General features: G+C 41.8%; 1 protein-coding gene across 4 annotated transcripts in view; it reads left to right on the top strand.

The window, feature by feature from the left end:
• CTNNA2 (catenin alpha 2) overlaps positions 1-25,716 on the top strand; it is a 486,975-nt gene that overhangs the window by 126,686 nt on the left and 334,573 nt on the right. For all 4 annotated transcript variants that reach the window (XM_064653544.1, XM_064653542.1, XM_064653543.1 and 1 more), the window contains one exon: positions 17,808-18,011. In XM_064653544.1, the coding sequence (XP_064509614.1) occupies positions 17,808-18,011 (204 nt within the window). The remainder of the gene's footprint in view (positions 1-17,807; positions 18,012-25,716) is intronic.

The raw sequence follows: 25,716 nt of genomic DNA, 5'->3' as shown, positions 1-25,716 counted from the left end.
GATTTATCCAGGTATCCTCTGTGCTTTCCCCAGAGCCATCATGATGTGTAGCAGAGACAGGACCTGCACATCAAACTGGAGTGTGGTGGGGAGGTAGATAAAGTGAAATTATTAAGTGAGAAGAAATGAAATAAGAGGGATCAAGAAATCTGTGGTAGATGAGAATTAAGACAAGGATAGATGGCATCTGATGTAGGTTTGGCAACAGGAAAGAGCTAAAAAAGGGTGTGGATATAAAAATGTATAATCATATCTGCATATAAAATAAAGGAATAATTGTGTCCAGAGGAGGGAACAGAGCTGGGGAAGGGTCTGGAGCACCAGGAGCAGCTGAGGGAGCTGGGGGGGCTCAGCCTGGAGAAAAGGAGGCTCAGGGGGGACCTTCTGGCTCTGCAACTCCCTGACAGGAGGGAGGAGCCAGGAGGAGTCGGGCTCTGCTCCCAGGGAACAAGGGACAGGAGGAGAGGGAATGGCCTCAAGTTGTGCCAGGGGAGGTTTAGGTTGGATATTGGGGAAAATTTTCTTCATGGAGAAGGTTGTCAGGCATTGGAAGGGGCTGCCCAGGGCAGTGTTGGAGTCCCCATCCCTGGAGGGATTAAAAAGCCCTGTGGATGTGGCACTTGGGGACATGGGTCAGTGGTGATCCAGGCAGTGCTGGAGGAATGGTTGAACTTGATCTTAGAGGTCTTTTCCAACCGAATGATTCTGTGATTCCATGATTTTCTCTTCCACAACAAAGGCTGCAGGTACATGGTTGGGGGACATGTTCTTCATGACAGAATGGAGGTGGGACCGTGACAGGCAAAAATAGTATTTGTTGGGCACTTGGGATCCATAGTTCTTAATATCTTTCTTTATATTTTGATATAAAAAAATTAGGGTAATCATTTTGGTACAGTGCTGTGAAAGTAGGTGTAATGGTGGTGTAAATATAAAGCTGTTTACTATGCATGCATCACAACCCTATAAAAAGAATCATTCCTGGGCTTGAAGCAAGGCTTGGATTATCTACAATAAAATTATGAGTCAAGGATAAAACAAATTTATAAATCCTCTGACTTTGAAAGGGGAGGAAGAGATGTCTGAAGGAAGAAGCACCAAACCCCTTCTTTCCATTGATGACAAAAGCAAGTAGCTGTTTTCTTTTGTATTGCTCTAAGAAGAGCTGAGGGGATGGCTTAGCTGACTTTCTCATGGAGTTTTGTGTGTGTGTGTGGGCAAGTTGTCCCTCTAGCAGTGTGGAAGAAATTGATATTTTATTTGTTAAAAGGGACGTATAGTCCTTGCTTTTTAATATATGTTAATCCAAACTGACTCACCCTATACCTGATGTTGTTTTATCTGATATTTTATAATTTTTATCTCTTAGGTTTTTTTAATACTCGATTTATTGCTTCTCTCTACATGCACACATCCGTTTATCTTTAAAGCTGCAGACCAGCAATGTTGGTCCTTGTTAACATCTTGAATTACTCTGCCTGTGGGTCACCCCTTTACTCCTCGATTTCAAAATCGTGTTGAGTCTTGAATGAGTATGAAAATAATTTGTTTTTTAAAGGAATATAAAGGGAAGTGGTCGTGGCACCAACCTGCCAGAGTTCAAGAGGTGTTTGGACAATGCTCTCAGGCACATGGTGGGATTTATTGGGCCTGTCCTGCGTGGGGCCAGGAGTTGGACGTGATGATTCTTGTGGGTCCCTTCCAACTCAGGATATTCTATGATTCCATGATTCTATGAGTTGATCTGGTTACGAACTGAAAGAGGTGGTTAAAATGATTTTTGGTATTAGAGGTATTTACGTATTTGGGATAGGTCCCAAGGTACTGAAACTGTACCATTTTTTGTTATGGGCAGCATTTCAACTGAAAATTCCAGGCAGAGTAACTCAATCTTTAATAAATTTTTGAACAGTACGAGTCAACCACTGGGGAAACAACTACGTCTAATGAGAAGGAAAGTGTCTGATGACACTGGTCACTGTCCTCCAGGCTGTTAAATACAGCTCATATTTAATAAATGGGCTATCATAACATATTTCTTGAATATTTTAATGCTCCTCTAGGAATATTTTGCATGGCTAGAGAATGCAGTGCAACTTAAATGGAGTGAAAAATCGAATAAGCGTGTAATGAGGGGGAAAAATTACATAGAAACTCAAAGACACAGTAATTGGGTACAGCAATAGCAAAGGCTGCCTTTTTTTTTGTTGTACTAAACTTAAGAACTATCAAATGTGACAGAAAGATACCAGACAAAAGGCTGACTACCTTTAAAATGTTGCTTTTTTAACAAATAGCTGTTAGATGTTCAGCCTGAGAATGGATTTTGGGTTTTTTTTCATAATATTTATGGAATCCAAATTTACTTCAGGGAAGTGACTTGTGATGCTGCAGTAAAAAGGAGAGAGAAAATGTGAGCTTCAAAATAAGAATTGAAACGAGCTTGTTTCAATATCGAAATTGTAAGAAACAATTGTAAAAATATTACTGCATGTCCCACATAGCAGTTTGGAACCAGACTTGTGGAGCTCTAGCATTTAGGGAAGCCCAGGCTAATGGCTATTTCTGTATAGTAGCAGTTATATATTGAATTTAAATAGGAATGCCCATGTCAGTGTGCACTGGGGAAAGTGCCCTGCAAATTCAGATATTCTCATGTATGGCTTGGAATGAAATATTGGAGAATCATAGAATGACTTGTGTTGAAAGGAAACTTAAAAACCATCCAGTTCCAAACCCTTGCTGTGGGCAGGGTCACCTTCCACTAGCCCAGGTTGCTCCAAGCCCCATCTGACCTGGCCTTGGATACTTCAGGGATGAGGCAGCCACAGCTTCTCTGGGCAACCTGTGACAGTGCCTCACCACCCTCACAGAGAGGAATTTCTTTCCAATATCCCATCTATCCCTGCACTCTGGCAGTGGGAAGCCATTCCCCCTTGTCTTGTCCCTCCATCACTTGTCCCCAGTCCCTCTCCAGCTCTCCTGGAGCCTCTTTGGGCACTGGAAGGGGCTCTCAGGTCTCCCTGGAGCCTTCTCTTCTCCAGGTGAACCCCCCAGCTCTTCCAGCCTGGCTCCAGAGCAGAGGGGCTTCATCCTTTTGATCAACTTTGTGGATCTCCTCTAGATTCATTCCCACATGTCCACAACTTTCTTGTGTCGGGGGCCCCAAAATATACTTGTGGGTTTTTTTTTTCCCCTTGTGCAGCTGAAGTGGGTTTTACACTGGAATAGTGTCAGGCCAGTCATTTCCCACATGAAGGCAGCCAGGCTGCATCCCAGTGCTTCCCAGGCTTCTGTGCAGTAGTGAGATACTTTGGCACTTCCTGCACTCCTCAGATCTCCTGTGAGAAAAATCAGACTGGTCATCTTTTGCATATTAAGTACGTAATGACCAACACCACAATGTTGCATTTTACACTATTACTAAAAGCTTCACCAGGCATATGTTTGAGGATGCTGAGCTGATCTTTCAAATGGGGAATAAGCAGAGTAAATTTTCAGGGTCCTGATGATGCTAAGGGGTTAAACAAGGTTTTTCTTCCAGCTATTACTACATTTTCCTGCCCACTGCAACCTCTTCTGCGAGCTACTTTTGGTGTTTCTTTTTCCTGAGCTTTTTCCATGCCGTACATGAGTATTTTAGCAGGAAGAAATGCAAAGAGAGTTTAGGTTGAGGGCAGATTCAGACTATATACACCTGTCCTGGCTAGGAGAGAGTTGATTTTTTTTTTTTGATATCATAGAATCATAGAATATCCTGAGTTGGAAGGAACCCACAAGGATCATCAAAATCCAGCTCCTAGTAGTAGCTGGTACAGTGCTGTGTTCTGGATTTAGTATGAGAATAATGTTGATAAAACACTAATCTTTTGATTGTTACTAAGTAGTGCTTAATAAGCCTAAGGAAGAAATACTTTAAAATGAGGGTGGTGAGGCCCTGGCCCAGGTTGCCCAGAGAAGCTGTGGCTGCCCCATCCCTGGATTGTCCAAGGCCAATCTGGAGAGGGTTTGGAGCAACCTGATCTATGTCCTACTCATGACAGGGGGACTAGACTGGATGACCTTGAAAGGTCTTTTCCTACACAACCACTGTATAATTCCATGAATCTCAATTGTTTTAATCAGTTGTTTCAGAAATTCACTCTGCTTTTAATCTTAGTAGTTGGCTGAATGACATATTATGGTGAATGTTTTATCTGTGCTTGTGTATGTATGGGCATGTTGATACGTTTTTGTGGAAATGTCAGTTCCAGAGTACAGAGGACAGCACTGGATTTTGTAGCATTTTGCGGGATTTTGTAGCAAATGAATCACGGGGTATGACCTCTGTAAAAAGAAGCACCCTGGGTTACTGTGGGTTAGGATCTTACCTACATTCACCTTTAATTGTGGGAATGGTGCTGCTGATCTCTATTTGCTGTATAGGAGCACCATCTAGTGGGCTTCTGGTTTTATTTTTTTATGTATAATATTTCTTCCCCCCCTCCCGAAATGCTCCTGTATAGTAAATTAGTATTGTATTAGCAATCAAAAATACTCTGTAATTTAACCATAGCTGATTGCTACCACTTCTTCCAGTGATAGAAAAAGCCAACAGACCAAGTGCTTCCTGTGCTTTCCTATCTAATACATTTATCTTGTTTGTAGCAGAACTGAAGCCAGTTTATTTGCAAAGTAGTTTTGGTAGTGAACTCTCGTCCACACAAATTTGTTAGAGATAGTAAAAACACAGAAAGGAAATACACTTTAAAAACCTAATTAATATTCCTACAAAGAAATATGTTTTCTGTAGCAATAAAATTGTTCCATTATTATTCAAATTATTGCAAGTTTCTTATTTAATTGTAAATGGTAAAGTATGAATATCTGAAGTGTTAAATAAAAAATATACTAGTTTTTTCAGGTTATGTAGCTCAGAAAGAACACTAAGTGAAATGTTTTAATTAGACTACACTTGCTACTATTTTGAGTATGTTTATTTAGCACCTCTGAGATGCCTCTATAGCTTAGATATGTGAGAATTGAACACCACTAATATTTCAGAGAAAGAATATCTCCATTTAGAGAATAACAGAATACACTGAGTTGGAAGGGAGGGACCCACAAGGATCATCGAGTCCAACCCTTAGCCCTGCACAGGACCATCCCCAAGAGTCACCCCATGTGCCTGAGAACATTGCCCAAACACTTATTGAACTCTATCAGGCTTGGTGCTGTGACCACATCCCTGGGGAGCCTTTTCCAGTACCCAACCAGCCTCTGGGGGAAGAAACTCTTTCTAATATCCAACCTAAACCTCCCATGACACAACTTGAGGCCATTTCCTTGTGTCCTGTTACTGGTTACCACAGAGAAGAGATCAGTGCCTGCCCCTCCTCCTCCCCTCATTAGGAACTTCTAGACTGCAGTGAAGTCTCCCCTCACCTCTTCTTCTCCAGGCTGAACAGACCGAGTGCCCTCGGCCGCTTCTCATAAGGCTTCCTCTCAAGACCCTTAACCATCTCCATTGCCCTTCTATGGACATTCTTCAACAGCTTCATATCTTTCTTACATTGTGGTGCCCAAAATTGCCACAATATTCCAGGTGAGGCCACCCCAGTGCAGAGCAGAGCAGGACAATCCTCTCTCTTGCCTCACTGGCAAGGCTTTGCCTGATGCACCCCAGTACAGGGTTGGCCCTCCTGGCTGCCAGGGCACTGCTGACTCATATTAAGCTGTAAATCTGAGCTGATGTATTCAGCTGCGAGTGGGCACTTCTTGCAGAAGCTCCTGTTGCTTTCTCCTGAGCAGACCAAGAAGAAAAAGCTGTATGTAACTTTTCATTCTGAATTCACTGTTTCCCTTTCCAACAATGGCCTTTGGCAGACACTGAGAGAAGTGTCCAGAAAAGAGGCCAACATGGTTGCTCTTTCAAGAATCCTACCCCAAACATAGGAGATTTATGAGTTTCAAACCCAATCTGTGTCTTTGTATGCAATAAACCTGCAAGTATGTAGCAGAGCCCAGGCAGCCAGTGAGGTGGCACCAGATCCCTGGGGAGCATAGAGGATGTCTAATGCATGAAAGGTGTTGGAATTGAGCAGAAAAGAGAGCCCCTTGAGTGTCAGCTGGTCCTCCGAGATCAGGTGGGCTGGGTGCAAGTAGGCTGAATTTCAGATTAGAACCAATTCAGCACTGCAGGTCTGGTTGAGTCCAATGAGAACTGAAGGTTGTCAGGGCCTGGGTGAAGGTTGTTAGGCCCTAGGTGAAGGTTGTCAGGGCCTGGGTGAAGGTTGTTAGGCCCAGGGTGAAGGTTATCAGGACCTGGGTGAAAGTTGTTAGGGCCTGGGTGAAGGTTGTCCCAACCTCGGTGAAGGTTGTCCCGGCCTCGGTGAAGGTTTTCAGGGTGCTTCTTCTCCAGACCGCAGCTCGTGTGCTGCAAGGGTTCCAGCAGCTGCTGCCGGAAGTCCCTCCTGGTCCACCCTGAGAGGCCCTCCTGTCCCGACCATGCTCTTCTTCCTCTTCCTGGTTTACATCGCCCTTGTCACCTTCTTCTTCATTTCCTTGGCGAATGCCCAGATTTCCTTCACCTCTTTGTATCTCTTCCTGATGGTGAGCATGGTCTGGATGGATGCCCTCCTCCTCCTCCTCGCCTCTTCGAGGGCTCTCCTGGCCGCTGCTCTCTGGTTCATGGCTGCTATTCTGCGGCTGAACCGGAGCGCCAAGAGCAGGCCCAGGGCTGCAGCAGGAGCCCAGAAGTGCCACTGCTGGAGGGCAGCCCAGAGCAGGGCTCCCCCGGCACGCAGAGCGCGCTCCAGGGGGCCCTGCTCCAGCTCCTGCTGCATCCGAGTCATCTCCCTCTGGAGATAGTGTGCGCGCAGCTCCATGCGCTCCCGCGTCACCTCGTCCAATCCGTCGCCCATCGGCAGCGGGTAGTGGATGAGGCTCTGCAGAAGCAAAGCAAGGAGCATTGCCCGAGTCATAGCGTGCAGGGGAGAGAGAGTAGGGGGTGCCCACTCCCTGCCTCTGCCCAGACTGGACTGGGGCAGCGTTACCTGTGGTGGCCTTTTATACTTGCCTCCATTGTGACATGTCCCATGTGACGTCACAGACACCAGAGGCATCACAGCCAGGCCAGCCCCGCCCTTTGTGCCCACCCCCTCGCAGCCACTGCCAGTGGGCAACCAGAGCCCCGACAGCTGCCAAGTGCAGCCCCAGCAGCAGGGAATGGGCCCCCAGGGGCTCCCTTCCCATCGCGGGCAGAAGCCCCCGATCCCTTGTCAAATGTAACGGTGGGGGACATGGCCCTTGGATGCTTTGCTCCTTTGGATCCCCTGCTGTGCAACGGGATCAGTTCCCTCGGGGCTGACCTCTGGGCTTGTGGGGGTGCTGCTGGAGCTTTGGAACACCTCTGGGTGCTTGGTGGTGAATGTCCTGGTGGTGGGATGGGTCCTCTCCGTGGCAGGATCTCTGTTGCTGCTTGGCACTGTGAGGGGACCTTGGTTGCAAAGAGACATTGCCCAGGAGTGAGGAGGAGCTGTGGGGGTGGATTTCCCCAAAGGAGACTGTAGCAACACCAAGTCGGGGCTCCTTTAGATCAAGAATGAAGCAGGGGGTGGTTCTGGCCCAGAATTTGAGCTGTTTGCAACATAGTAAAACGTGTGTGTTAAGCAGGGATAGGTCAACCCGTGTTGCCCCTGAAGGCCAGAGCAAACTGTAAGAATCTAATGTAAAACTGCATTCCGGGTACCCCTGGTTGGATGGGACACCCCGTGTGCAGCACTAAAGAACGGCTTTGCCTCAGAAGGGGCCTCCTGTGACAATGACCCACGTGGTTTCTCCTTCCTGAGCAGTTTTGACGCAGAGTGTGGCCGACTTCCCCTGAGCGACACCTCCATGCGAGGTGACCCACTGTCCTCATTCTCGTTGGGTTCCCCTTGCAAGACCCCCCTTACCCCCAATTCTGTCAGGGCCCCTGGGGAGGTGGGAGAGTGCCAGAGGAGAGGTGCCGTCTGTGTGGCCGTGCCCCCTGTCCCTTCAGTCCCTGTGTTCCGGCAGGCGCACCTAGACAATTCATTGTTTCCCTTTCCAACAACGGCCTTTGGCAGACACTGAGAGAAGTGTCCAGAAAAGAAGCCAACATGGTTGTTCTTTCAGGAATCCTCCCCCAAGCTTTGGCCACGCATGAGCTCCAAAGCAGTAATCTGTGCCTTTGCATGCAAGAGTGTAGCAGAGCCCAGTGCCCAGGCGGCCAGTGAGGTGGCACCAGATCCCTGGGGAGCATAGAGGATGTCTAATGCATGAAAGGTGTTGGAATTGAGCAGAAAAGAGAGCCCCTTGAGTGTCAGCTGGTCCTCCGAGATCAGGTGGGCTGGGTGCAAGTAGGCTGAATTTCAGATTAGAACCAATTCAGCACTGCAGGTCTGGTTGAGTCCAGTGAGAACTTGGACAATCCAGACTGGGAACAATCTTTTTTATTGAAACAACAGGTTCAATCAACCAGTTGATTGGCTCAAAAGAAGCCAGGTGGGAAGCAGAGGGGAGACAGGGTGAGCTGTGGGTAGGTTGGACGGCCACTGCTCCCCCCCCTGCCCTGGGAGCCTTTGTCACTCTCTGGGCCACAGCCAAATGGCGGCGGCCGAAGGCACGACCTGCCCCAAAATGGCGGCTGGACCCATGGCCTGTCCCGGACTGTCAGTGCTTATGGATTTGTTGGGGAGAAATGCACTAACTATATGTTAACTAATTAAATATTTGAGGAGGGTAAATTGACTACATGTTAACTACTTCTCTATCTGAAGGGTGTAAAGGAACTAACTACATGTCAACTACTTACATGTCCGTGGGGCTACCATATCTTAACTATTTAAATATTTTGGTGGATCAATGCACTAACAACGTATTATGTCGTTATCAATTTTGAGGGGATCTATGCACTAACTACGTGTAACTACTCATAGAATTCTTGGGGAACTACATATTAACTACCAACACAGTTGTTGGGGCACTGCCTAATTCCTACTTCTCTACTTGTCGGGGCAAAGATGCTAGCTACATCTTAGCTACACCAAAATGAACTACTGTTAATATAGGGACTGTCTGTCAGGCCATAGGTTGAAGCCATGTCAGGGCCTGGGTGAAGGTTGTCAGGGCCTGGGTGAAGGTTGTTAGGGCCTGGGTGAAGGTTGTTCAGCCCTAGGTGAAGGTTGTCAGGGCCATGGTGAAGGTTGTTAGGGCCTGGGTGAAGGTTGTGAGGCCCTAGGTGAAGGTTGTCAGGGCCTGTGGGAAGGTTGTCAGGGCCCTAGGTGAAGGTTGTCAGGGCCATGGTGAAGGTTGTTAGGGCCTGGGTGAAGGTTGTCAGGGCCTGGGGGAAGGTTGTTAGGCCCTAGGTGAAGGTTGTCCCGGCCTCGGTGAAGGTTTTCAGGGTGCTTCTTCTCCAGGCCGCAGCTCGTGTGCTGCAAGGGTTCCAGCAGCTGCTGCTGGAAGACCCTCCTGGTCCACCCTGAGAGGCCCTCCTGTCCAGACCATGCTCTTCTTCCTCTTCCTGGTTTGCATCGCCCTTGTCACCTTCTTCTTCATTTCCTTGGCGAATGCCCAGATTTCCTTCACCTCTTTGTATCTCTTCCTGAGGGTGAGCATGGTCTGGATGGATGCCCTCCTCCTCCTCCTCGCGTCTTCGAGGGCTCTCCTGGCCGCTGCTCTCTGGTTCATGGCTGCTATTCTGCGGCTGAACCAGAGCGCCAAGAGCAGGCCCAGGGCTGCAGCAGGAGCCGAGAAGTGCCACTGCTGGAGGGCAGCCCAGAGCAGGGCTCCCCCGGCACGCAGAGCGCGCTCCAGGGGGCCCTGCTCCAGCTCCTGCTGCATCCGAGTCATCTCCCGCTGGAGATAGTGCGCGCGCAGCTCCATGCGCTCCCGCGTCACCTCGTCCAATCCGTCGCCCATCGGCAGCGGGTAGTGGATGAGGCTCTGCAGAAGCAAAGCAAGGAGCATTGCCCGAGTCATAGCGTGCAGGGGAGAGAGAGTAGGGGGTGCCCACTCCCTGCCTCTGCCCAGACTGGACTGGGGCAGCGTTACCTGTGGTGGCCTTTTATACTTGCCTCCATTGTGACATGTCCCATGTGACGTCACAGACACCAGAGGCATCACAGCCAGGCCAGTCACAAAGTTCTGCCTAAGAATCTGTAAGTTATCTAGGGAATTAGGTCTCCTTTCAGTCTCCTTTTGTCTATGCTTAGCAACTGTGTGCCCTTAGCCTCCTCATATGACTTCCCCTCAATGCTCTTCATCTGAAGAACAGTTTGAAGAGAGTGCTGTCAAGGTCGGGGCTCTTGCTTCTGCTCTTCATTATACACTTATACCTGAGTGTGAGCCCTGTTGAGCTCCTGTAAATTTTGCCATCTCGATGTTCCAGAAGAAAAGATCGTGGAATCACAAAATGGTTTCGGTTGGAAGGGATATAAAGACCATCCAGTCCCATGCCCCACCATGGGCTGGGACAAATTCCCCTATCGCAGGTTGGTCTAACCACTGTCTGGACACTGGACACTGGCCTTGGACACTTCCAGGGATGGGGCAGCCACAGCTTCTCTGGGCAACCTGTGCCAGGGCCTCCTCACCCTCATAGGGAAGAATTTCTTCCTAATACCCCATCTAACCCTGCCCTCTTTCAGTATGCAGCCATTCCCCCCTGTCCTGTCATTCCAGACCCTCTCCAGCTCATTTAGAGCACCCTCTGAATTATATCTGTTCATTTAACACCCCAGAGTGGGTCATCGGAAGCTGCAGTGCAACGCTGCACTGTCACACTCTTCTTATTTTGTTGAATTACAGCTGTATGGCGTGTCTGTTTAACACTGCATCTTGACAGGGAGAAACGGTTGATTTATTGCTAAAACAGAGCTAAACAGGCTTGTTAGCAAGGTGGGAGACACGGACAAATGTACATAAACCAAACCTGCGAGCCCATGGCATTTGTTTTCGCTGTAGTGCAGCGCTTCTGACAAAGAAATACATCAAACACTCTTATTTATCCTTGTCTCCCAAGTTACTCAGAAAAACTGGGTTCTTCAGTGCATCCAGTACTGCTTTTTACACAAATGAATTTTTTCATACTTGTGATTGTAAATTTATTTATCTAAAATATCTGTCAATCTGATTTTTCAGTGGCATTGTGACTGCTGTTTTGAGTCCTTCTTTGGATATATTGTTCATTTTCCCATGGCATTTACCTTAAAAACTGGCTTTTCCTTGTGCTGAGAGCAGTAGTGTAGTCACTATGTCTGGAAGTGTTAAAAAAACCATGGATATGGCACTTGAGGACATGATTTAGAGGTGAACACAGTGGTGCTGGTGGGTTGATGATCTTAGAGATCTTTTCTAACCTAAATGAGTTTATGATTTGAAATCATTAAAAACCACATTAGGAAATGGTCTCTGCCCTGAAGATTTTATGTTCTAAATATGTGAGTTAAAAAAGTGTAAAAAGAGAAATAGAGGAAAGAAGGTAGCATTTAACATGTATCCAGAGTCCCACAACAGCTTTATAGAATCAGTGAATACCAGATTGAAAAGACCTCAAGGGTCATCTGCTCCGATCTTTTAACATAAGATTAATACAAGAATTAATAAAGGAGCCACAAAGCCCTAAATTCCAGTTATGTGTCTCTCTTAGTGTTCTGTACTGTTCTGGTACATAATGCATAATTTGGGTTTACTTTGATTGCCTTAGATATCATTTTTGTAGAACTGTGTTATGCAGAAGTTATGCAGAAGTTATACAGAAGTGTGTAGAAGTGTGTGCATTGGTTTTCTTTTTTTTTTTTTTCCAGCTCAATGCTCTTAAAACATTGCCTATTTCAAATAAGAAGGATGTTTCCTGTTAAACAGAACAAGCTGATATTGAAATTCTGTTGCATGATTTGGTAGTTTCTTTGAAAATTCACTTTGACTCTATTACAAGAGGAAATAACTTCTGGTTTTGGGAGGGGGGTTGTGTGTTTTTAAGAACAGAGGACACTGAATTGTATAAAGGGCCCAACACAGGCTATTTTTACTTTCATCAGCCTTTTACGTGATAGAAAAATAAAGGAAGTGCAAGGAAAATTGAATTCCTGGTTCTCTCAATCAGGAGTTGTATAGAAGGGAATTGAGTGGAGAATTCTAAAAAGAATCTGTGTGAAGGTAAAAATCTGACCTTGCACACATACACTCACTGTCCAAACAGGAAAACTCTGCAGACCAGCTTATTGGTGTTTGTTTTTATTTTTCTCCAAAACTCTTTTTTGTCACAATATTTATTGTGAGCGATAGCAGAGCAAGAATTTAATTTTAGAAACTCTGTGTTACCAGCTCTGAGGTGCTGTGGTTTTGTTAATTCTGTTTACTATTTTGAAAAAGAAAAAAAAAATACTTTCCATGTGAGTTTTCTCATGCTTGCCAAAATGCTGAGCACCATCAGAGTTTATGACTCTATCCATTGATTTAGGAATATATTTGAACACATTTTATGTTGGCTCTCCAGCCCCCCCAGATTGTTACCATTTACTTTTGTGTTTAACAAGTAAACGAGGCAGAGGTTCTGAAGAAGCTGCTGAAATTTCCATAAGACTTTCTATGTACAGAAACCTGTAGATGAGCAGAGTTTTCATGAGCAATAAGGCAATGCACATGATAATGAAGCAATTCAGTTGGAAAATGCAGGCAATGATACAGTAATTCTAGTTCTTTTGGAGTTGTAAAGTTGTTTTATAACATTAATTTAATGTTTTGGGTTTTTTTACTTTATATTTCTAATAAAAACATTGGGATTTTTTTTTAATATGGTTGAAAATGAGATTCTAATCCCAATAAATGTCACAAAGTTTCAATTATTATGTGCTCTCTGATTGTACAGTGCATTGCTGTAGGATATGGGGCTTTTTCAGTATTTTTATCTGAACTATAAATAATTTATCTGATATTTTAAATTTCAGAAGTGTTTTCCTATAGTTTATTAGTGTTTGAGATAGTTTATTCCTTTCTGAACAAAAGAAAGATGGCTTATAATACTAACTAGTATGACGAGGTCTATTTTCTGAAAATCTTTATTATTTATTAAAACATTGCAACTACACTTTAATCACACTTTGTATAATTTAAAGAAGAAAGAAGAGTTGGAGAGAAAATAGTTAACAATAATAAAGTTAAACAAGATTTTATTGTGAGTTTAGCAGTTTCCAAACAAATTTCAATTGTATTAAAATTAATTTTCTTGGACTTCATTTCAGCATCTGAAGCCAAAGATGATGTACGTTTACACTAATCTGTCTACATTTGTAAAGAAACTTGAAACACTTAATTAAAAGGGCTGAATTATAGTGTCAGTGGTTGATTTATGGCTCTAATGTTAGTTAACTAATTAGAAATGTAAAATGTTCCAGTTCATTTACAGGCATCGTTCATTAACTGGCTATCAAGAAGTGACGGGAACTTCAGACTTCTGAAGGAATTTATTGAGCCAGATTTACTGCCAACTATTTTTTTTTCTTCATTCCAATAAGTTGTTGTTTCCTTGTTAATTTATATGTAAGACCTGTGTAGGTGTCAATAACTTAGTCTGAAATTGGATTTTAATACCAAGCTTTTGAAAAGGGGTAACACTTTTTGTAAGCAAAATATAGTGTCTCTTTGGTAACTGCATGTTGAGAGCTGTGATGTAGAAGGGTCTCATTCCCAGTCTTTTTTTTCCCCCTCAAAATAGCTGTTTTCCCTGTGAGATATTTGAGAAAGACTTTAAAAATAACATCTAGAATATAATTTATTTATAACCACCCGTCAGAAAGTAACTACATCATTATTTATTGTATTTTAAGCTGAACACAGTTGTTCTGTTTCTTTCCTTAAAATCTCTTGGGGTTTTCTTTCCCAGAAGTGTTTCTTGTTATATAAAAGTGAATTAAAAGAGGGCTAAAAATTACTTCTGGGCTCTGAGGAGACCTTATAGCAACCTTCCTATACCTAAAAAGGGACTAAAAGAAGGATGGAGAGGGACTTTGGACAAGGACCTGGAGGCACAGGACAAGGGGGAATGGTTTCAAACTGCCAGAAGACAGGATTAGATGGGATATTGGGAAGAAATTCTTCTCTCTGAGGGTGGTGAGGCCCTGGCACAGACTGCCCCATCCCTGGAAGTGTTGAAGGCTGGGTTGGATGGGGCTTGGAGCAACCTGGTCTAGTGGAAGGTGTTCCTGCCCATGGCAGGGATGCAGAAGAAGATGGTCTTGAAGGTGTCTTCCCACCCAAACCATTCTGTGACTCTCTGTTTGGGTTAATAAAGCAGTGGGGCAAAAATAAGCATCAAATGCTCCTGCTGGACAGCAAGTTCATCCCAAGTCAGCAATGAAGGTCAGCCATGTGCACAGTAAGAAAATTCTTCTTCATGTTCAGGTGGAACTTCCTGGGCATCAGTTCCTTCCCGTTCCTCTTGTCCCACTGCTGGGCCCCCCCGAGCAGAGCCTGGTCCATGCTCTCCCCCCTCCCTGTGGACACTGACAGATGTGGGGGAGATCCCCTCTCAGTGTCTCCTCTGAAGGCTGAACAGCCCCAGCTCCCTCAGCCTTTCCTTGTAAGAGATGCTCCAATCCCTTCATCTTCTTTGTAGCCTCCTCTGGACCCGCTCCAGGAGCTCCATGTCCCTCTGGTACTGAGGAGCCCAGAACTGGACCCAGCACTCCAGATGTGCCTCAGCAGTGCTGAGCAGAGGGGCAGGATCCCCTCCCTGACCTGCTGGCAATGCTCCTCCTAATGCATCCCAGGACATCATTTGCCTTCTTGGCCCCCAGGACATGCCACTGGGTCAGGGATGGCTTGTTGTCCACCAGGACCCCCAGGTCCTTCTCCACTTCCTCCCTCTCCTGCTTTCCAACAGGTCACCCCCAGCCTCTACTGGTGCCTGGGGTTATTCTTCCCCAGGTGCCTGTCCCAGAATTTGCATATGCAGATACACATGCAGATAAATATACATATTTGCATATTCCAGGATTTTATTTTTGATAGGTCCTTGGGTCTCACGGGACACTGATTGCAGAGTATTCCAAAACATGTAAGAAGAAAAATGTGATTTATGACTTGCTGAGAGGTGTAAGATCTGCTGTTTGAAATGTTCTGTGTAGAGAGAGAACCTTACACCTATGGCTGTGAGGACGAGGAAGAAAAGGGAGGCATTTCTGGAAGGATTAGTTGGGGCCGAAACACGTAGCTAATTTTTTCAATTTTTCTTTTACTATTATATATATATATAGTTCATTTGACGCAATTGCACTCTTGCTGCTACTGAATTCAATGTGCAGTTGTGAAGATGAATTTATATAGTTGATTTCTGAAAATCCCAAGTATTAGCATTTGACTTAAGAGCCCAGCTACATAAATATGCATAGAGCTGACTCTTGGAGAAGTCATTTCTAATTTAGGTGCTTGTAGAACTGTTCTGCTTATTGCTGAGAAACACACCCCAGAAGACACGTGTGAGACATTATTTCACATTCCGGGTCATGCTGCGTTTGTTTCTGCTAAGTCAGCAGTTCCTGGAGCTGGAACAATATGTTATCTGATTAAAATTCTTCTATTTGTCCTTTTATTAAATAATGAATTTTCATAAATTTCCTGCCATCCTTGTGTTTATTGCCATTTACCTGCTGCACATTCAGTGAAGTTGTAGATTTTCAGGGCTTGATCCTTTCTCTGTATAGTAACAGAAGTCTGTGTGTGAGTTGGAAGTTTTATTGAGGAATAAGATGTTTTGTAAAACACTTGCTCTGCTGAAATAAAGAAGACATTCACTTGGAATCAGTTTTTAGCTTAGAATAAATCCATTTCAACATGTTCTGATAAGTAAAAGTTTTCCACAATAAAGACATGTTGGTTATATATCATGTCCCTAAATCCTGATTTACATTTTAATACTCTGTGTTGCTTTTTTTTTTTTCAAATTAATTGTATCATTTGGGTTGTACTTGTTGGTTGCTCTTGGATATTAAAGAAAATAGACTAACCATGAAGTTATCAGAACATTGTGAAAATTAAAACAGATCATTAACACAAATCTTCCGTGCTTCGGTGTGATGATTAGAAATCAGAATGCTTTTATATTTTTCATTCCTGTTTCCTGATTTATTTTCTTTCAAAGCTCAAATAAGAAGTGCACTGCTTACAGAGCATTTTTAGTCAATATACAATTAGGAGACTTCTTTGCATGATTGCAGTAAAAGGTTATTTTGAATTACAAGGTGTTGCAAATGTGCCCATAAGTGGGAGCAGCTAATTATTGCTTTTGTATTTCTTACCTTGAACTCCAAAGGGAGAAAAGCAGGTCAGAATATAATCCAGCAGTGACTCAGAACTCATAACATTACATAAGATTTTACTGATGGGAGTAGAATCAATGTGTTTTAGCCCTATTTGATATTTGGTAATCAGTCTGATAGATAAAGTACACAAGTGCTTAGCAGTGATCATAATTTAAGAATTAAACTTTCTTCATTAGAAAACAGTCTTTGAAAATCAATTCTTCTTCTAGTGGAATAAAGATATTTTGCTAACCAGTAGCCTGTTAGACAAATTAGATATTTTTAGACTGTCTTTATGTAGCACTTTTTTCCTGATTTAAAAACAAAAAAAGGCTTTTTAAAGATGCTCTACAGAATGGAAATCAGAGATATTTCATATTTTTGTCTAAATGTGATTATCTAATAATGGTTTTCTTGCAGTGTTAGGTTCCTCAGTTTTTTAAATTCACATAACACTGAGATGATCTAGTAGTGTAGTCTGCTAATAAAAATAATCAAAATGAAGGAATTAGTTAACAGAGAATATCCCACTTTCTCTTCAGGTATAAATAACTTACACCTTTCCTGGGAATTTCATGAATAGCCAAGAAATTCTCAGAGGATTCAAGGAAGAATAATATTAATTTATAATCATGAAATGCTTTGAGTTGGAAGGGACTGTAAAGACCATCTCATTCCAACCCCCTGCCATTGGCAAGGACACCTTCCAGTAGACCAGATTGCTCAGAGCTCCATCCAATCTGGCCTTGGACACATCCAGGGATGGGGCAGCCACAGCAATTTTGGGCAGCAAGGTTGTGAATTATTTATATATATGATTGTTTTTAATTTTATTAATTTATTTGGATTTAAAGCTACTAGGTATTTCTGTAATATTTATTTTTTCAGAAACTTGGTAGTTAGTTTTGCCAAGAAATGTTGGACCAGATGATCTTTGAGATCCCTTCCAACCTGATATTCTATGATAAATATAAAGCGTTCAAAGGAGGGCAGTAAGGGTGGTGAAGGGCCTTGAGGGGAAGCCGTAGGAGAAGCGGCCCAGGGCACTTGGTCTGTTCAGCCTGGAGAAGAGGAGACTGAGGGGAGACCTCATTGCCGTTACAACTTCCTCCTGAGGGGAAGAGGAGGGGCAGGCACTGCTCTTTTCCCTGGGCTGAGCAGTGACAGGAGCTGAGGAAATGACCTCCAGTTCTGTAAGGGAAGGCTTTGGTTTGGTATTAGAAAGAGGTTCTTCCCCAAGAGGCTGGTTGGGCACCGAACAGGCTCTCCAGAGAAATGGTCACAGCACCAAGGCTGACAGAGTTCAAGAAGGATTGGCATGATCCTCTCAGGCACGTGCTGTGACTCTTAGGGATGGTCCTGTGCAGAGCTAAGGCTTGGACTCATTGATCCTTGTGGGTCTCTTCCAACTCAGCACATTCTGTGATTCTGTTGACATAAGACATGCTTAGAAAACACCAAGGACCCACGTATGCTCATCACTTCCCATTTCCTTTTGCCTTTTAGAACAAGATCATTCTGGACCCGATGACCTTCAGCGAGGCTCGGTTCCGGCCGTCCCTGGAGGAGAGGCTGGAGAGCATCATCAGCGGGGCGGCGCTTATGGCCGACTCGTCGTGCACGCGGGACGACCGGCGGGAGCGCATCGTGGCCGAGTGCAACGCCGTGCGCCAGGCGCTGCAGGACCTGCTCAGCGAGTACATGAACAACGTAAGTCACGCTCTCAGTACGTTGGCAGTGCTCCCTTTAGCCTTCCTGAGCCAAAGTTACTGGTCTAATGTTTAACAAAATAATGCGTCTTTATGGTGCGATAAAAGGGATATCTATAAATAATCATTAAAAAGACTTATATATTTTTAGGATATATTTTTACATTTATAATTAAATTTATTTAGAAATTTATATTTATATATAAAAGATGTAATATAATTATAATTATATATAACTAAAATAATATGTGATTACAATTAAATTACAATTTAAATTTATGTGAATATTATGCATATTTATAATGGTAAATGTTATTGACTTATAGATAATATATATTTATGTTGCATAGATAACTAGAATTATGGATAATTAGAATTATACATTATATAATGTAGAATATATTATATAATAAAGAATATAAAATATATAATACAGAATATATAACATTATATATTTATATATGTAAAATACATATGGAATTATATAAATAGAATTATATATAATATAATATATATGTATACTACATATAATTATAATTATATAACTGTATAATTATATAATTATATAATATATATATTACTATATATAATATATAATACATTAGAATATAAATTTATATGAGAATCATATATATTTTAATGGTAATTATAGAATTATTGATAATATATTTAGATTATAATTAGAATTATATACAATATTGGTATATATTTATTTTAAATATAATTAAAATTATATATAATTATAATTAAATTATAATTCAAATTTACAAAAAAATACAAAACATATCAATTAATATTTTAATTATGTAACTTTTTAATGGTAATTCTCTTCGAACCATTTCACCTTTTAATGGTAATGTTATTTGAATTATTGAACTATTTAATATATTGCAAATTGTTTGGTACAAGCAGAAGCTCATGGGAATGGTTTTTTATCTAAGAAGGAACTCCATGCTCCTCATGAGTTTTGCATTAAGTTCCTTCTTATGTAATAAGTAGTCAACAAGCATTTCTTTGGAGGCAGAATGCTTTTTCTGGTGAAAATAATGGTAAGCAGTGTAACTGAGAAATGGCCGAAGAATTATTTTCTTATTGAAGGTGAATACAGTTAATTTTCAACATTATGTTTGATATTTAGGATGTGACCTGTAGATACTCATAAGAGGTTGTCTATTACATGAATTAAACCACGGAAGGTTTTCACTTGCTGTTGGAACTGGGAAATACTCAGTTACTATGAAAGTGGTGAGTGTAGCTCTAGTGCTGTTCTCAAAGTCTCAAATACAACTCTCTGTGTAGAGTTTCCAGAGGTGTTAAATGGTTCAACATGGTGTTACCTGGCAGTGCATAACCTTTGTTGTGCATAATTTATCCCAGAAAATTCTCTCCACCCAACACTGTGTGTTAAAACCCGTAAGTACTATTGCTGTGCCCTCTGGAGGATGTGGGAGAAAGTCTGAAGCAACGTCAACAACCTGTTTTAAAATGAAAATGTGTGCTAAGAGGCATCAAGCTGAGCATCCTCTGCTTTGCTATTTCTTGTCTTTGGTTGCTCCCAGAGTATCAGGTGGCACATTTTGATCCTGTTTGGTGGAATCATCAATATAAGGCTGAAGGATGGGCCTTTAACGTTGTTATTTTCATTGGTACTGTTACAGTTGGTAGAGTGATACAGTGAGGTATCAGCAGTGCAAACTTCAGCCCTTTAGTCATCTCATTGTACAGTTCAAACTTAAATGTTGCTTTTAAAGATATTATTCCATATAATTGAGTCACCTCAAGGAATAGATGTTTGATGGCACAGAACTGAGAAGCATTATTTGCTTTTTAGTTTTTGTGAAGTGATAGTTGAAAGGTTCTCGTGAAAACTTGAATGAAAGCAAAGTTTGTGCTGCTGTGTTACGGGTTAGAAGGTATAAAGAGAACATTAAATAACAGGTGATGAGGCTGTGGTGGAAGAGAATGTGCTGGATTGCTTCCTACAGAATCTTGCTCCTTAGAACTATTACTGGTAGGTGCAATCTTTAAAGTTCTTTCAAAGAAACTTTCAGTACTGATTAATTGTGGCTTCTTATTTTACTCTTTTTCAGTACACAGGTGTTTGGTAATGATGCAATTTGTCCTCGGACCACAAGCATTCTTATTTTATTTCTGACCACATGTACAGAGGGAGGCGAGTTTTAGTTTAAAAAGTGTGAGCATTTAGGACCATACTGAAGGTTGCTAATACAGTTTAATCGTTTTTACTTAAACACATAATGGTGTGAGCAGCTGGTTTTATGGTTTCCACAGTATGGTTTTTGAAATAGTCTTTCTCCTTTTTTTTTTTATTCTTAGTCTGAGCTGCACAATCTCTGGGTTTTTTTACTGTTGTTTTTCTGCTTTATATTGAAATGCAATCATCTTAAGCTACTTTTACATCTATTGAGTAAACATTATAAGAACTGAATATATATTTAAATTACATAAAATGAAGTACTTCTAATCTTAGCACATCTGGGATGGTAGAATTTGAGAATAATACTGCATCAAATGTTGTTTTCCAAACTGACCTTTGCAGGTAGAAGGGATGGGATTCAGTTTACAGATCGAGGCCTAAATTTAGGTTTCAGTATATAGGTACAGGAGATAGACCAATAGTGCCAGGGGAACCTGAAGAGCCATTCAGGTGGCAACTGTTATGATCTAATATGGGCAGGGGATAAGTTAAATATCTCTTAACTCCTCTGATATGGTAACTAAATCCCCATAACTAGGATAGATCAGATCCCTGGCTTGTAGGCAGCTCCTGTTATCTAGGGATTGAATTTCATCCGTGGCAGAATTTGCTTTAGTATTAAACCATTTCCTTGAAACCTGGGGATAGATTTTCTTGGGTTTGCAATAATGCTGAGCATGTTCCATATAACAAAAGGTTTCACTTGGAAGGTGCTTAAAGGTGTGGATGAGTCTCAAAAGGGTGAAGCTGAATGGCACACACCAAACATGACACGGTTCTAAGTCTGATCAAGGCTTGATTTGCCAAAGAGGAGCATCTTTATCATCTGCCCATGTAGCCTTAAACCACCACAATCCTACTCTTGCTTTAAGAAAGTAATCAGACATTCATATTTTGTTTTTTTTTTTTCTCTTTGATGATATCTGGAAAATGATGGATCATTTTTTGTCTGATGAGTTTTGATCAAATGTGCATAGAACAATGTAAATATTTTGTGGTTGTGTTTTAAGGATACACACAATGAATTGTGGGGTATTGGAAATATGCTGTTCAGTCAATGTTAGTTGAGTCTTTCTGCAGCTTAAAATAGTTTCTTTTTATTCATCTGTTTCTTTGATTTGGTGTTTCTTACTTTATACTTTAACCAAAGAAAAACATGACAAGAAATTCTGTGAAGAGAAAGGTAGGGCAAAATTCAAATTAGATGAGTAAAAATAATGGTGGTTTTGCCTTTGTATTATTTGCTCTTATAAAAGGAGAGGCGTGTTTTGGTTCCTCCTTCCTTCTCCTCAGATAAATGTTGATTTGTCCTGTTTCCTACCTGTAAAATAAGGGTTTTTTTAATTAGTCCATAGCCTCTGTACTAGTTCTATGAATAATTATATATTTGTATAGTATATTGCATTGACTGGAGTCTCACAATACTTAAACCCTCTGCAAGGGAGATCCCTGGGTGTTCTCTGCAAGAACTTCTATGGAAATGAGATGTAAACTGTTTCACTATTATTTGTAAATCTAGAAATATGTATTTGCTTCATTTGTCTTATCAGTAACTTTGACAAAATATTTTCCCAGCATGGTATCTATTATTTCTCTGGTGAACTCATCTGAATTTTAAAATCTGGTATTTTTGGGAGACAGGGGCAGGAGGGTTCTCAGTCTGCTGGATCTTGTGACTTTTTTTCCCCCAATCTCTCAAAGAAAATTGATAGGTTTTTTTTCAGCTTCTTATGTATATGTGCTAAATCCCGTCATTTATTTCAAAATAAAATTACATGTCTAGTCTCTATCCTACAGAGAAGAACTAAATACAGCTCCACAGAAGCTCTTACTGCAATTGTTTTCCATTTGTCTAAATGAAAGCATTATTTAACGGATGGTTAGCTCTGATTGGGGTCTAGTTTCCTGCTGGTTTGCTCTCCTGGATCCTTCCTGATTTGTATTGCAGGCTGTCAGGGAGCAAAAATACCAGAAATCTGGGATTTCCAGCTCCTAAACCCAGACTCCTGGGTTAGAAATACTCTGCCAAACTCAGAACCCAGGACTGGGCACCCTTTCTAGCAAGACTCGGGGTGCTCTTGTGTTGATGTTTGATCAAGATAAGAAAGAAAGGAAATTATGTCTCCAGAAAAATAGACTTAGAAAAGGATGCTTTGAATTTCCTTCTGACATCATCAGATTCAGTGCCAATCAAAGACAGACTGAATTTTGGGTTGCTGGGATGTGTCAATGAGAAATTTGGAAAGCAGTTGACAAGTGAGTAAGCTGTGAGTGTTAAAGACCTCTGTATCCACTCCTGTACTGGCTTGGCATTAATTCAAATCTGCATTTGAAAAGGCATTTCCCAGCTGGTTCAAATATGAGATTGTCTTCTAAAACCCTTGGGCTTATTTCTAAGCCAACCTGCATTCTCCTGCCTTCCTTTCCCTCTCATCCAGTGCTCCTGCTCCCAGTCACTGCCAGCATTTCAGAGGAGCTTGGGGTTTGTTTTTGTTGTAATTGGCTTTTGGGACAGAGACTATTTCTATTTATCCGAGTGGAATGAACAATCCTTTGTGGAGTCTTTGTATTACTCCTGATGATTTAATATTTAGATGCACTGGAACAGGTTGCCCGGAGAGGTTGTGGAGTCTCCCTCACTGGAGATATCCAAGGACTGTCTGGATGCAATCCTCTGCAATGTGCTCAAGGATGACCCTGCTTTACTACAGGAATAACATTGCTCAGTGTTTGCTCTTTGGAATCTTATTCTCTAAAGTTACTACTCATTCCTGATGTCTGCTCACTCTAGCTGAGTTTCTATAGGCTCTAATTCCTGTTTCCTACGGAGAAGAAAATGACATTTTTTTGAAAATACAGAACACCAGAAGAAGGAATGAGAGAGCACAAGCCTGCTGGCAGCTTCTCCTCGCAAATATATCAGTAAAAAATTGGAATAGCTCAGAGGAAAAACATGAAAATGAGATGTCCTTAACAGACAGCTGGTTATTGTGCTTGATTGGAAAGTGAAAAACACGACAGCAACTGGAAATCTATAAACTCTCAAGATACTGTCAGCTGTCACATTTAACAGCTTCATCTGAGTCCATATTTAAGAGCAAAGCAATAATTGGTGTGTACGTTTCAGTTCTGTGCTGACTTGTGCGAGGTTAATCTGGGTGACAGTGAGCAGTAAATTACAGTTATGAGACAGAGAAATGTCCACAGCTGTCCTGAGCTGAGGAATCGGGGATGACTGACAGGAGATTGACTGCTGGATCAGCAGCCTCCATGGATTCAGGCACGACTGGCTCAGCGGGAAAGTTTTTCCGTGGGTACTGTTGCCGGGTTCCTGGCTGGCTGAATAATTTTTAGAGGACACAGGCTTGTTTAAAGCTTCCTACTGTATTTCAGGCTGGAGATTAGCTATTTTGCTATTCACCTGGCTCTTTTGGAGGTTATATGAACAGTTTTGTCTTTCTTTACTTGAAAGAAACAAGTGGAAACACAGTAGTTATTACTGGAGGAATAGGATATGTTCCCAAATGGGCAAATGTTTTATGCATTATGGGCAGTTCAGGTTCCTTTGCATTTCTGCATCCCTGCTGAGTGCCTGCACTGCTCATGACTGTACATAAATCACTGTCTAAATATGCTGCCTGCAGAGTGACTTGAGACACCTTTTCAGGAATGCTCTGTCCCTTTTTTTGATGATGTCAGGGCCCCCTCATAGGGGATGTCCATTATTTTCCAGTAGATTTATAGAAATGCTGCATCATTTCCAGTTGCACAAAGTGAGTTTTGATTCATTTATTCATTCCTGTATTTTCTGGTTTTGCAATTTTATGTTCAGAGGTTGTTGTGTTTTTCCTACCGGGCTCAGAGAGCCACACTGGTGTTTGCTGTCAGTAACAAATAAAAAAGCTGTGTGAGAAGATGAGATTTCATGGCTTGGAAATGAGAAATATGCTAATAATTTGTCCTGACTTCAGGTTCTGGTGGTTGCAAGTTTACACAGTGGTGTTGCAGCTGTTTGGATGAGTAGATTTTTAAATTTACTGAAGTAATTTGCTCTTTACAATGACCTGAAAGGAAATTGTAGCCAGGTGGGGGTTGGCCTCTCATCCCAGGCAGATACAGACAGGAGAAGAGGAAACAGCCTCAAGTTGTGTCAAAGGAAGTTTAGGATGGATACTAGGGAAAATTTCTTCACTGAAAGAGTGTTTAAGCACTGGAACAGTCTGCCCAGGGAAGAGGTGGAGTCACCATTACTGAAAGTGCTCAAAAAAAGAGATGATGTTGCATTTCACGATAGTAGGTGGTACTTGGCTGAAGGTTGGCCTCAATGAGATCTTTTGCAGCCTTAATGATTCTGTAATTCTAATAATTTTGTGAGGAAATGCTGTTTCTGAACCACAGTGATTTCCCTTGGTGTTGTTGACTGGAGAACATTTTGCCTCCCTTTTACTCTTTGTCTTTAAGGGCAGACCATGATATGTCATTGTAAAAGTTCTGTATGTCATGTTAAAGTGTAAATAAATCATGTGAGGCTTTTGGAGTCTAAGGCTGAATTGCCATATTAGGTTGAGCAATATATCTAACAAGATACTTCCCTCCAAATTAGCATGGAAATTTCCTACACTGACCGTAAATTCAAACCTGATTTTCTTGGTTCCTGTAGTGCTTAGTCTACCTGGGCCTCTGTTACTCTAACATTTAAATTGAGGTCTTATCAGTCTTAATTCATTGAAGTTTAAATGTCTTGCCAGTTCCACATTAAAAATTCTGCAGTAATTGTATAGCTGCAGTGTTTGAATATTGAAGGGTGTGCAAAATGTCTGTATTTTCAAAGACATAGGATTTCTCTTTTTTTGATTTCTCTAAAGAACACCTGAATCTTCTCAGCACTTGTACTGACTTTTTGCTGTAACTGGGCAAATACTGAGTGGCTTTGGTTTGCCCTTTGAACAGAATACTGGGAAAAAAAAGGCATGTGACAGAATGAAGTGGGCACAACTGTCATGGGGAAGATGGTGTGGGATTTAATTTTGATGGTTTTTGGTTTGTTTCTGACCAACAACCCAAACTGCTTTCCTATAAAATATTATATTGATTTTTTACATGCCATAGATGGGAATAAATAATTTAGTGAGTGGACTCCAAGTTCATCAATACTCCAGAATGACAGATGTGTTTGTTATTCCTCATTGTTTTACCTCATACATTTAGGCATGTGTGCAAATTGTCTCACTGTACTGTTGGTACCTTATCAGAGGATTTGCTCATTTTAAACTTAGTGTATTAAGAGAATAATAAAAAAAAAGCAAACTGAAAGCACACCAGACCCCCAAAATCCCATATTTTCATGGTTTAACTAATTTTATTTTCTGTTAATTAGTTTTTGGGTTTTTTGTTTTGTTTTTGTTTTTTTTCCTAGCATGTGTTCCTACAGAAGTAATGACTTCTGCACCAGTGCTTTTAATATGCTGGAAAGCATCACCTTAATGTT

This window comes from Pseudopipra pipra, chromosome 4 (genome assembly GCF_036250125.1).
Source record: "Pseudopipra pipra isolate bDixPip1 chromosome 4, bDixPip1.hap1, whole genome shotgun sequence".
Classification (NCBI taxonomy): Eukaryota; Metazoa; Chordata; class Aves; order Passeriformes; family Pipridae; genus Pseudopipra; species Pseudopipra pipra.
The sequence above is the reverse complement of the archived record's forward strand: the minus strand, read 5'-3'. Positions and strand labels throughout refer to the sequence as shown.